At 35.5% G+C, this 13,855-nt stretch overlaps 1 protein-coding gene across 9 annotated transcripts in view; it reads left to right on the top strand.

Moving 5' to 3' along the window:
* The window catches only part of FOXP4 (forkhead box P4), a 175,681-nt gene that overhangs the window by 80,733 nt on the left and 81,093 nt on the right, over positions 1–13,855 (top strand). For all 9 annotated transcript variants that reach the window (XM_039339780.1, XM_039339814.1, XM_039339789.1 and 6 more), the window contains one exon: positions 8,239–8,328. In XM_039339780.1, the coding sequence (XP_039195714.1) occupies positions 8,239–8,328 (90 nt within the window). The remainder of the gene's footprint in view (positions 1–8,238; positions 8,329–13,855) is intronic.

Below are 13,855 nucleotides of genomic sequence, written 5' to 3' on the forward strand. Positions count from 1 at the left end.
AAAGAAAAAAATCAAGAAAACCAGTTGCCTTTTTGAAAAAGCACCTTTGGGACTCCTTTTCATTTCTGTCTAAGTTTTTTCTTACTTAAAAAAATTGTTATTATCTAATTCAACCAATATTTGTCCCTTGATAAACAAGATAATACTAGTTTTTATTCGTGCTGTTTTGATTATAAGGCTACAATCCCAATCTTATTTTCAATGTATATGCACAGACACAAACTAGATAGGGGGGGGGGAGGAGAGAGAGATGGATAGATGAGCCTAGCAGAAGGCTGCAAGTTCTAGTCTTGCCTTAAGCATGAAAGTCAGCTAGATGTTTTTAGGCCAGTCGCATTCTCTCAGTCCACAACATCAGATTTGGGTGGCAAGCTGATCAGTCAATTGCTGTCACAGCCAATGGATCAACACTCAGTTGATCTGAAAAAGAATCTGCACTTGTGGGAAAATGCTAGGAAGAATGTATATAATTAGAACTAGAGAGGGTGTGGAAAGTAAAGGCCAAAGTGGTAGTCCGGCAGAGGTAGGCCAAAGTCCAGCAGAGATAGGAGCATTCAGGATCATTTGGATAATCATCATCAAAGTATTAATCATTAGATCAATATGCCATACAGGTAGTCCTTGTTTAATAAATGGTCACTTAGCAACTGTTCAAAGCTATGAAGGGAACTGCTTACAACCTGGTTCCAGAATTCCAACAGCTGCATATAGACCCTCTATGTGATCGTATTTTTGACACTTAGCAGTCAGTTCACATTTATAGACATTTCTAGAATCCCGTGATCCTGTGACAGCTTTTGTTCTGTGCTTTTTGCTGGTTTTAGGCACTTAACTTTTGTTTTCTGGCAGAAAAATAGCCATTGAAGAAAACTGATTCATTTAACAATTGCCATATCCACTTAACAACTGCTGTGCTCATTTGCTTCCATTGAGTGTGGTTAGGTGGTGACTGCCACAACTTACAACCATAATTCCAGGCTCAATTACAGTCATAAGTCCAAGACTACCTGCATTTAAAAAATCATAAATAGGAAATATTTTGTATGACATATCTTTGAAAGTTAAATTAAGCAAGATAGAGAAATTGAGAATATATACAGTGTCTACACATTTGCCTATGCATATGTTCCTCTTAAAAATATATAGATTAAATACAGATATGTTCTGCAAGGAAGGAGCAAGTGGACAAACAATTTCAAAGTTTAATATAGAGAAATTGATTTGGCAAGTTTTGTTTTTTGTAAATTTATTTTATTATTTTATTTTTAAAATTTATAAGCCGCCCCACTCCCGGAGGACTCTGGGCGGCTAACAATAAAAACATAACAAAACAACAGTACAAGAACAGTCATCCAGGGGTCAGATTTTATAAACCCCAGGCCTGCCAGAAAAGCCAGGTCTTAAGCAGCTTACAGAAAACCAACAGGATGGGAGTGGTCCTAATCTCCGGGGGGAGCTGGTTTCAAGACGTGGGCGCCATCACAGAGAAAGCCCTCCGCGGCCCCGCCAAATGGCACTGCTTGGCCGATGGGATCTGAAGGACCTAAATTAATTACTAATAGTATGAATTTACCTCCATATAATTCATGCTAAGTGTAATTAATTTTTAAATAATACTGACTGGAAATTTATTTATTTTCATGTATGTTTGTTGTATTGCTTATTAATATGCTGTCAACTGATTGCTCAAAAGGAGCCTGCATTTTAATCCTCAACATTTTTTGCTGCTATTTTAACATTATTAAATTATTCCTATATAACAATTTAAAATGTCAGTTATAAAGCAGCATAGGAATTATTTAATAACTTTATATTTAAAAATTGGATCAGGTGAATCTAGCCTGTTGATCACATGCTGATTGACTTTAACATTTATTTGTTTGTTTGTTTATTTATTTGTTTGTTTATTACATTTCTATGCTGCCAATCTCCCCTACAAGGTGATAGAGCGGCTTACAAATTATCAAAATAGGTGAAAATAATTAAAATAATTAGAGAAACTTGAAACAAATTTTGAGACTTCTTGAAACCTATTAGTTTGAAAGGAGTCTGTGGCTAATCCTTAGTCATCAGCAGTTTCTCTGGCCATTAATTGAATAGTATGTCTAATGGTTTATTGATTTATTTCATTTTATATGTTTATTTGTTGCATTTGAACCTACCACCATTGCTAGGCTTGTTATGAAGCTTTTGTAATAGTGAAATTGTATTTTTTCTAAGACTATCAAAACATAGCTTTGAGGCTAGGGAAAGACGATTTTAAGGATAGAAGGAGAATTCTTCCCCACTCCCATCTGACATAGGTAGGATGAACAGAAAATAATGATTAACTCTATGCTGACAAGAGCTTGGAAGAGCATGTGTCTATACAAGATTTTAATTCATTGTGTGTGTGGTTCTTAATTTGTCTATATGATGTCATAATTTTGAGAACTGCACAAGGTCACAATCCAGAGTGTAGTGTCAAGTCTAAAGCTTATAAGGTTCAGGATTTGAGTAATTTTGGGACCATCCATTCCCAATTATATCCGCCCATCCAATAAGGTTTGGTATTATTGTCTCTCCCTGTATCTCCTTCCCCTGGAACCAACAGTGAATACAAAAGTCAGCTTTTCTCAGTTGGTGCTCCATTCTGAGGAACAGCATTCTCCTGGAAATCTAAATAGCTTCTGTCCCATTGGTTTTTAGGAAGATGATTAAAACTTGACAGTCCAGCAGGCCTTGAGTGCTAAAGTCTTTTAATGTTTTTTCAACTTTGGAGTATACATCTTACATAATAAATGTTCCCAATATTTATATTTGTTAATATACTTCCTTTTTAATTTTATAGTTTGCAATAATTATGATTTTTGAATAGTGTATATATATACACACACAGAGAGACACTATTAGTTATATATTTGTGTATATTAGATAGATATGTGCTTTGTAACATAATTACAGATGATTGTCATCTGTTGTGATGGAATTCACTCAAGATTAGCATATTTTGGAGAAACAATTCTAACACCAACCTTTCTGGAACCTGGAGCTACCTATGCAGCTGATTCCTATCATTGAATGCTCTGTTTTGTTCTTCTCCCTTTGTTGACTGTAGCTGAGGGAGGGGAGGAAGTATATCTGTGGGTGAGCTGCATAATTGTCACAAGGAGACCCTGATGTAAGACTGTAAAGCCATGTCATTTTTTTCCTGTAAATCTTGTAATTTCGTGCTTCAGAGCACAACAAAGTGAGAGAGTCAGCAGGGAGTGAATTAAATTCCCCCACGATTGCTCCTAAGGGATGGGCCTCTCCATTCTGTTCACAGTTCTCTTGGCTCTTGTGCACCATGCTGTGCATCCTCACAATCAAGCACCAGGCCTTATGCTGCCTCCTGTGTACCAGCCTGGCTTGGTGCCCTCTTGACATGTTCTGGCACTCATCACAAGTTGTATTCTTGTTGCACAAGCCACAACCAACTTAATAAACTCACACTGTCTTTTACAGGGTTCCCAAAGCCCATAAAACAGGGGGCAGTCCCTGCTGTCCCCTGGTGAACAATGATCCCATTGGGTGGCTAATGCAATTAAAATAGGGCCTTTTGGAGATTTTATACAGCTGGTTGCAGCATCACAATTTCTGCTGGCAAGCCAACTTTCCAATCAGTATGGCATTTGTGCTGTGTCCTAGACTTGCTTAGAATTTGTTTTAAACTTTGGTAAATGAATTCAGGAAATGAAAAGCACCCATGGAAGGTATTAAAGATTGGGTTATTTCTATGGAAGAGTTTGACAAATAAGAATTCAGTTTATTTGGTCCATCACTATTCTTGTTAAAAAGTAAAAGCACCTCCTTTTGCAGAATCTTTTTTTCTTTGGCAGTGTGCCTGATGCATTTTATAGTGATCCTTAAAGTTATTGCATTAGGGCAATAATATTTTAAGAGGGTCTGGTTTAGTCAACAGTGTCACAAACCTGTATGAATCCAAGACAGGTCACTACAATCTATCATGAATGAAATCCAACTGTTTTGAATTGACTTGCCTTCCTTAAGCAAAGGAAAACAAGCATTTGGCAAAAGTTACTTCAACAGGCTGTTAAAAGAAAAACAAGCTGTTTAGGATACAGTTATAATGCATAAAAATACTCTATGAACAATTGCCACAGTTGTTTGAAAGCCAGGTGGTGCAACTGAAACTTCAGACTGTTGAATTTTGAATGGGGGATTTCTTTTTATTGTTCTTATTTTGTCTTGCATCTATGTAATAGTAGAAAAAAAATAATTTTAAATTTCATTCATAAAATGGCAATCTCAGTCTCCCTGATTTATTCAGCCATTTACACTTGTTTCTCCCCTTCCCCATGGCCAGGAATAGACTGTTGAGATTTTCTTTTCTGTTTTTCATTTTTTCTTTCTTCTAACATTATAAATAATAACAGCTAACAATATAGTGGAGACTTTAGTATTAAATTCACAAATCAAAACCTTTCTTGTATTGTAAAATAATCACATTTTGCAGTTGTTTAATTATACAGTTAATCGACCTTAAGTTCATTACATTTTAGAAATCATGGTTAACTTTGTTAATAAAGTTTTTTTCTCATTTTTAAAAGTTTAATTTATCTATATCATCACAATATTAATAATTTTTAGTTTTTATTGTGTAAATACCACTGTATTCAGTTACTATCTATATTCTGTAAAGTATTATCTGTATTTTATAATACAATATAATTATTAACTTGGGGGAAAGGAAAAGAAAAACAGTATTTTAGATTCAGGGACTTAAATGTATTGGCATTTAGTCTGTGATATTTTTCATATTTGTTGAAAGCCTCAAACTGGATGTGACTTTTGGCTTTACTGGTTCTGTATATTTTATAAACATGATTTTAAAGTTACTTTAAAGTGACAGTTATGTTCTAGATTTTTGATACAGCATCTACAATTACTGTATGCAGGGAATGGGGTTAGAAATTGATTGCTATGGACAGCTTTTATAGGCTTTTGTGCAAACAAGGGAAATATCAGTAAACTTACTTTTTAATCATTCAACTCCTTTAAATGTGTAACAGCAACATTATTCTATTTAGTATTTAGCATAGTTTTAATGAAACACCTGATTTTCCTAAGAAACCATTCTAAGAATAATAAAATTCCATAACTTGGAATTTTAAGGGTACTTTGTGGAAGATTTGCTTTTCAATAAATTTGCTTAAAATATGAATTAGTCCACTTAACATAAATAGTATTAACTATTTGCTATTTAGAGCATATTTAAAATCAAAATCCATACATGCTTTTTACATATGTGTAAATATGTAAATATCCTGAAATTTAACATCTTAATTGGTAAACTTTTAAAATTATATTCCTATACAATCATGAAATTAATTTTAGAAACGTTAAGTTGCTGTGTTCAGAGATAGAATATATATATATATATATATATATATATATATATATATATATATATATAAACATAAACTCCAAAGTGTGCTCTGTATGCAACTTTATGTACGTAGATATATTTCTGCTATGTGTTTCTAAAATGATATGGTTCATATTTGTGTATCTTCCCTGCAACTCAGATGGTTCTATTTTTCGATAGTATAATGCAATATCTCTCTTGTATTTATGTGCAGTTAAACTGCGTAAGTGATAGTTTGTGTAGAAAATCAGCTGTTCCTGCAAACAGAGAAAGTACGGTACAGTATGCAGGATTTTAAATGCCTGACGGAAAGTAACTTTGTTCTTTATGGCTAGAAATGTGGAAAATTAACAAGCGACTCTTTCTGTGGGACACACCCTGCAAGTGCCTCTGTTGAGGGGGGGGGAGAGCACAGCCGGCCTTTGGAAGCCAGAGCCTTGATTTACGGCTGCAGTGTTGACAGCTCAGTGGAACCCACATGCTGTTTGCAGCACCGCCAAGCTGGGCTATGACCCGCCGACCTCTACCCTGTGCTCCCCCCTCTTGTCTCTGTGCTGTAATAAAAACCTGTCTTGCAGGCAGGGCTACAATGACTTTGTTGTTCAGAAATGTACCAATTTTTTTTCATGAAATTCTTTTCAAAGCAAAAATAAGGAATGTATGAGGAAATGGGGCTTTGGGAGCAGGCTTGTTTGTGCTAGAATTGATTCTCTGCTTGCAGTCCTCTGCTGTTGGCTCCTGAATGGAACTCCTCTTCTCGGTATGCTCTCCTCCTCCTCCTGGGGACAGCCCCTCTAGTCTGAAACACCAGAGCACACTTTTAAATGCTTGTATTCTTTCACAAGTTCCCTGCGTTGTGCACACCTTTTCCTATTCTTTTTTTCCTTCTGAGTGGCTATCAGGATTATGCTGTTAACAACTGAGAACCAGTCATACTGCCTTTCTGAACATCTTGTGTCTCTCAGGCTCCAGAATATGTTCCATTTTGAAGCTGAACATTTGATAGGGCACAAGTTGATTCATGTATACAAAATGAGAAATTAAGAGAATATATTTGGCTCATTTCATTCACTCATTCTCACACCTTGGTCTAAGAAAGGTGATCTTCTGTTAGACCAAGTAGTAACATATTGAACTTTTGGTTGACTACATAGATAGATCCTGTTATTTTTTTTTCTTTTTGGATAATGACAGAGGAGTGGTTTACCATTGTTTTCTTAATATAATAGATAATAATCTCCACTTTTCTTAGCCAGCATAGTGTTTCGTACTGGCTGGAGGGTATTAACTTTATCCAGGCCCACACTAAGAAAAGGCAATATTTCTTGTAATTATTTTATGGATGTGTGTGAGAGAGTTTAACTTCAAGTTCCTTGAATTTTAGAACTGGACAGACTTTTTTTGTCCAGAATATCTGATTTGAGAGCTCACTGGTTTGCCAAACCACATAAAAATTGAGATGGGATGGTAACTAGAATTTAAACTGAGTAAAGTTTTCTTGTAGTTGTGGGTATCTGCCCACTAAATAACTATACACAAGAAATGGAGACTTTTCTTGAAACTGCTCTCTCATCAGATGGAGGGCCAGAATTGGTTTTAATGAGAACTTGTTAAGTTAAAAGCTGCTTTCATTTTGGTAATCAACACTTTCTTCTAGTTGCATGTTATCAATTTACTGTAGAAAATTATTTACAGATAGCTTTAAGCCCTTTATATATAGAATAGAGATAAAGAGAAATATTTTGAATGTGTATAGATACTAAATCACCCTTATCTAAGCTACAGTCAAAGTACAATATGTATCTAAAATATAATATAGCCCCTCCTAGTATGCAGTTGCACATTTCTGATTCTTTCTGCATTTTTAGCAATGCCCTTTTTACTGAAACAGTTTTAAAAGTAACAATAAGGAAAACTGTGCCCAAATTCACATGGGTCTTAGGTCAAATGTCATATGCATACGTACAACATATATTGGGAAACATCAACATGAAGCCCAACTCTTCTTCTAAGATATTAATGGTCTGAAGAAGGAATTGATGAATTGCATGCCATTCTATCCACAATTATGTATCATTTTAAGAAATAAATCCACAGTTATAATTTTAACTTTTATCCTAATACATATTTTGCATCAAAAATGAACTATTCTAAGCAATGCATTGTATTGGGAAAGGTATGGATATATATACGGTGTGAAGGAAAGCAGCGCATAAGTGAAAGGAAAGCCCTTTTCTGATCTTCCCTTAAGAAATATAAATTATTGGTTTATTTAAGAATGCCAGTTCCTAATCTGATTGCATTGTCTTTTTTACTTTGAAACCAGCTGAAATCATAAGCATTTATGTAATATTTACCCCTGAGTGGGATTTGAACAGGAAATAGGGTGCATAGAAAGAAGGCATCAATGGAATCCAATCTGCAGATGAGGAAAATCTATGGAGGTCCCCTCCCCGCATTTAACATCATGTATGTACGTTAGGTTTGTTGATTTGTTTGTTGGATGTTTCAGGGTATTCCCACTGGGTTTGCCAATCTAGTCTATTTCCATTCAGTTCCATTATGCAGCATTTGAAATTGCCAGATTATTCAGTCAGCCCTAGGAATTTACATAGAAGAATACTAATAAAACTGCCTCACTATGTAGGAATCATGCTATTTTAATTAAGTCTATACTTTTATCGATGATACAGATTTTTAGGAACACTTCCCTGTTCTGATAACTTAAAAATGTACATTGTTATTGTAGTTCAGAGTTTATTGTTTTTGAAGAAAACTGGAAAGAAAATGTAACTTTTTTCCTCTTTATTCTATTTATTTTTATCAAGGCTCTTCAGGTGGCAAGGCAATTCCTTCTGCAGCAGGCAACAGGGCTGACTTCTCCTACCAGCAATGAAAATAAGCAGCCAGCTGTTCAGGTAAGGGACAGCAAAAATGTGGGTACCATTAAACTATTAAACTTAATAGGCCATGAGAATGTTTAAAATTCTACTTCAGATGTATACCTGAAAATATGAGCTTTCTTAGTGTAGCTTTAAAAAGCATTAATAATTCTGTAAAACCTTTTAGCGATTGAAAAGTATTTTTGCTATGCTAATATTATAGGCCTGCTTTTTTATTGCCATGATCTCATGGTGCAATGCAGGGGCCCCCAACCTTGGCCACTTTATGACATGTGGGCTTCAACTCCCAGAATTCCTCAGCCAGCATGGAATTCTGGGAGTTGAAGTCCACAAGTCATAAAGTGGCCAAGGTTGGGGACTTCTGGTGTAGGGCACTATTATTGTTCTCATTACACTCATTATAGATGTGGTGATGCTTACTCCAAGGGGGAAGATTTTGTACCTCTTGAGAATTTGTCTTCTCACTTTCTAAGGGAGCACTTATTCAGTAGGCCTTTTCTATTGCCACTCATTGATAATGTGTTCGGTTTTGACCGTCTTTCTTGGTGGCCTGAAAAAATAATTGTGATACCTATTATTAGAATCTCTTTGTCTATAAAATAGTTTTTCAGCCATTGGGGATAGAAAGGCATTTTCTAGATTGCTGTACTTTTTAAACATTTCTGCACCATTATACTGCAGTGATTTAAATCATTAAGACTTAGTACCAGGGAAGAATATAGAAATGACTGGACTACCTTAAATGAAGCTTGACAGTTTTCTCTTTGTTTGTAGCCTTATACAGTATTTACTTTTCATGATAAAAGCCATGAGACTAGCTTGAGGTAGCAAAAACTATTAAAATAAAGTTTTAAGTAATCAGGATCATTCTTTGGATGTAGATAGAAATTATCAGAAGGTATAGGTGACATGATATTCTGCACTGGAAGAAAATAGAAAGAAGAAGAAAAAAAAGGTGTTCTGATTTTTCCAGGCAACTTTGGGCAATTTCTGGTTCTAGTATTTCGGTAATGAGAAAATAGCTTTTCTTTGTCTACTTTATCTACACAGTGCAAAATTGTATACACTTCAATCATACCCCTTCTCATTTGCTTCATTTCTAGATTAAAAAATTCCAAATTTTACAACTTTTCTTCATAGGAAAGCAATCCCTTGATTGTCTTAGTTTTTCTCCTCTGAACCTTCTCTAGCTTCATTATATACTTTTCAGGTGCAGTGAACAGAACTACACACAATATTGCAGGAGTGATTACACAATTGATTTACAGAAGGGCATAATAATATTGGTATCTCTATTTTCAATATATTATTTCTAAAATGCTGTTGACTTTTTTTTTTTTTACAACAGATGCATGCTGTGTTAACATCTTCATTGAATTATTTACCATTGCTTCAAGATCTCTTACTCATTATTCACTGCTAGCTCTGATCCTCTTAGTCTATACAAGTAGTTAGAATTTTTGGCTTCAATGTACATCACTTTACATTTACTCCTATTGAAAGATCTCTGCTATTTTGATGCCCACTGCTCTAATGTACAGGCATCCCTTTGGAGCTCTTTTACAGTCTCTTATTATTTTTACTAGTCCGAACAAGTTAAATCTGACCGTTTCACTAGTCATATCCCATTCCAGATTATTTATAAGTATATTAAAAAGCACTAATCCTAGGACATTCCATTAGTTACATTAATTACATTCCTCCACTATAAGAAATTGATTTGGTTTTCTCCTACTCTTTTCTATTTTTTAGCTTCTTTCCTGTTTAAGCCTGCTGGGAAGTCTTTGATGATAAACTTTATCATAAACTTTGAAAGTCTAAGTAGATAACATCTTGTCCTTATCCGCATCTTTATTAATATCTTCAACAAATTCTAATAGTTTAGTTGTGCAAGACTTCCCTTAGTGAAGCCATCTTGGATATCCTTGAGCAAGACCTGTGTCTCCAAATGCTTGGTAATTTTATCTTTAATAGCAGTTTCAAATATGTTCCCCAGAACAGATATTAAACCGACAGACCTAAAATTTCCTGGATCTCCTATGAGCCATTCTTAACAATTTGAATTATGCTGATCACCTTCCAGTCTTCAGTGACCCAGGCCAAGTAGAATCAAGCTGCATATTTTAGTTAGGAGGACCACAATCTCAGCTTTAAGTTTATCAGAATGTATTATTCTGTTTTGAATTTCACAATAGACTTAGATAAAAAAGGTAATCAGCCTTAAAATCATCTTCAACATTGGACTGATGATTTTGTAAGGGTTAGGATCAAGTTATTGGAGGCAGAGAATTATTTGAGTACGAGTACAAAGCTGGAATAAAAGGTTTCAAATTGGCCTGGGTACTTTATGACGATCCCCAGAATCAGCACAGGAAAAGGGAGAAGTCTGAATCCTCACCATGTTCAGTTAGTCAAGGTTTCAAAGGCTTACTGAGAAAGGGATAGGGTGAGAACATTTCTGTGAATAAATTGAAACTATTCCACTTTTAAGATCACTGATTTTGTTGTTAAATCTGTTAGCTACATAGAGGGCTAAAATAATGGGAATCCAGTTCAGGAATCCAGGAGAAAAGTGAACAATATGAAATTGTTCCACATAAAATTTAAGTGCTATGCCTATCTAGGACATTGCATGACATTGTTGAAAATATTAAATAAACATTTTTACTAACCAATTGAAATGTTTTACATTGAAACAAAAGCTTCTGAAAATATTTTTTTTCCTTTCAGAAAAGCTCATCCCTCTTCAAATAATGTCCAAACTTTGGCTGAATAGTGTTGTTGGTTTGTGTATGATTCAGAAAGTATTGAAGCTCCCTTCTCTGCCCATTATGTGACTTTGGAACTAGAATATTATCACAGTCACTGAGTTGTTGCTGTTCTGGCATCTAACATTGTGTGGAATATCATGTTGTCATATTCTGCACTGCCCTTCCCCCAGAAGTGATATCTAGCGATTGCAGTGGGAATGAGGAAATATATAGCATGATGTCATCACATCACACTTTTGTAGACATTACAAGGAAGAGTGTGAAAGAGACAGAGAAAGAGGTAGCAGCTTTGTGCCTTTTGTAACATCTAATTACACCCCGAATCAGTTACACCTCAAGCATCAAGCCTGCTCTTTAGCTTTAAAATGGTAAAACTGCCCTCTTTTCAGCTTCAAATGTCCCCAGAGACATTGCCAAAGTGGAGGTCATTGTACATACCAGCCAGGGCAGTGGACTTGGGATATGCAAAGGGTTGCCAAATGAGCATAAATTAAAGTCTAAAGGAGGAACAGAAAAAAAGGAGGGGAAGCCCAAGTAAGTGGAAAGTGACAATTTTAAATAGCTGTGTGGAGAGACACTCTCCCTTTAGGCTAATTAAATTTATTGGCAAACAGCAGGATACTTTATTTGAGCCACGCAGGTTTAATTAACAAACGAAAGTAATTAGTATGTGCTACCCTGGAACTGAAGGTCCCAACTATATCTGCCTGAATTCTTTCTCAAATCTGCTGGAAATCACAGAAATCCCATAGAAGAGGACATGGATAAAGAGAGCTTGTTTTCTGATTATCTAGATGCTCCAGATGGTTAAAACCTTGTGATAATCTTCATATTTATTGATCTCATGTTTTGTTTAAATGCATCTCAAATAAAACAAGAGGATTATCTTGTCTGTGGTTTCTCATTCCGTTTTGCATGCGCACACCCTGTCCTCGAGTGAATATGCTCCATTTCCTTCTTAAACAGGTTCTATTTGTTTTTCACAGAGGCTGTCTGCCTCTGAAATTGTACAGCATTATGTTCCTTTGAAAGCAGAAGAAATTATCATTCCTTGTTGCCCAGCATTATTCATTTCATGATCAGATGAAGACATGATTATTAGTGAGACTAAAGTTCATTGTGCCAAGATTCAGTTTTCAGAGAAGGCTAGTCTCTGGACTTTTTTCCCCAACTGTCTACATGTCAGTAAAGAAAAGCCAGATCAGAAGCCATTTGGGAAAAATAGTTTAACTCACATGTTCTACTCTCACTTCACTTGTATATAGACTTTGCTTTATTCCAATAATTTTCAAATGAAGTCCTGCTGTGAGTTTTCTGCTAACTTTCTTGTTTTTCTGCTGGTGTTTTCAAAACACCATAAACATGATATTATCTTAAGAAAGTTTGTAAAACATGACAGAATCCAGATGCATCCAGAAACATTTTTTGGTATGTTTCCTTTCCTTCTTTCTTCTCCTTCATGACACCTGACCTGAAAGGAGTAGCCGTTCTGTAGAGGGAGCAGATAGGCCACCAGTTTCATTAACGAGTTTAACTGAAAGTGAAGAAGGCAAAATCATTGTTGATATTAAGAGCAATAATTCATCTGAGCTTCTCCTGAGCCAACAGTCAGCTTTTTCCAATAGCTTTTTCAGGAAGGAAATGCAGTTACTAAGTGAAAAACATATTTAAAGAACAAAGGCAGTAAGGATGAAGTCAGATTCCTGTAATCTGTAAGTCTCTCTCCTTTTTATTTTTGTGTGAATATACATGCCCATATTTCCTATATTTTTCCTGTTGTTTTTCTCCCTTCTGTTTTCTCGTCTTTTCTTTTTTTTTAGTGATTAAGTGTGTGAATCTGGATTCTATCTAGCCGTCTTTTTAAACTAGTCTCATTCTGTCATTATGTGTTTACCTTTCCTTTCACCTTCACTTGTTCCTGGTCTGTTTTCTCTCTCCCTCTATGGTTTTTTATGGCCCTTTTGCTTTGTCTCTTTACATTACCACCACTCTTGGTCCAGCCTTTTGCAGTCTCTTTTCTGTCTGTCTTGATAACTTTCTCAATGTTAACAAAGCCTAATTTTCTCTCCCTCCCTCCCTCCCTCCCTCTCTTCCCCCCTTCCCCCTTCCCTCCCCATCTTTTTGTGTTACAAAAGCACTTGTGAAAATTATAGGCATGAGTCAGGCATAACTCAAAACTCAGCAGCCTCTCTCTCCTCCATATTCTCCAGCAGTGTTACTGGAGGAGGATCCAAATGAAGAGACAGGATCAGGAGACTTTTTTTTTTTTTTAAAGAAGTTTATCTAACAGTGGAATGGTGTGGATGAGATTGACCAGGAGTTTTCTTCAGGTGGGAGAACTGATGGGAAGTATGTTTGTGTGATTGAAGAATGTATTGAATAAGACTAAAAGGTGGATTTGTTGATAGAATATGTAAAAACGACTGTAGAATATCAAAGTATTTTGAATTTGAACTATTATATAAATTCTGCAGCCAAAGACAAGTCCAAATGAAGCAGGTATGCTATCATGATTGTAAGAAAAATTATACTTGCCCCCAACCTTGCTTGCCAGGCTTCAGTAATTGTTTTCCACTCTTGCCCAAAGAATGGAAAGTAAGCAGAACTCTTTCTTTCTTCAGCCCAGTAGCCTCTGAACACCACTATAATGTTTTCCTTTACAAAGAGGATAGAAAGTATTAAAAACAAGCTGCACAGCTAGAAAGGAAAGTAGAGCTTTCTAATGTTGAAATCAGAGTTATTGCAAGTGTAAATATATTAATTGGCAATGG

This window comes from Crotalus tigris, unplaced genomic scaffold (genome assembly GCF_016545835.1).
Source record: "Crotalus tigris isolate CLP2741 ecotype Arizona unplaced genomic scaffold, ASM1654583v1 scf7180000017550.10884619, whole genome shotgun sequence".
Classification (NCBI taxonomy): Eukaryota; Metazoa; Chordata; class Lepidosauria; order Squamata; family Viperidae; genus Crotalus; species Crotalus tigris.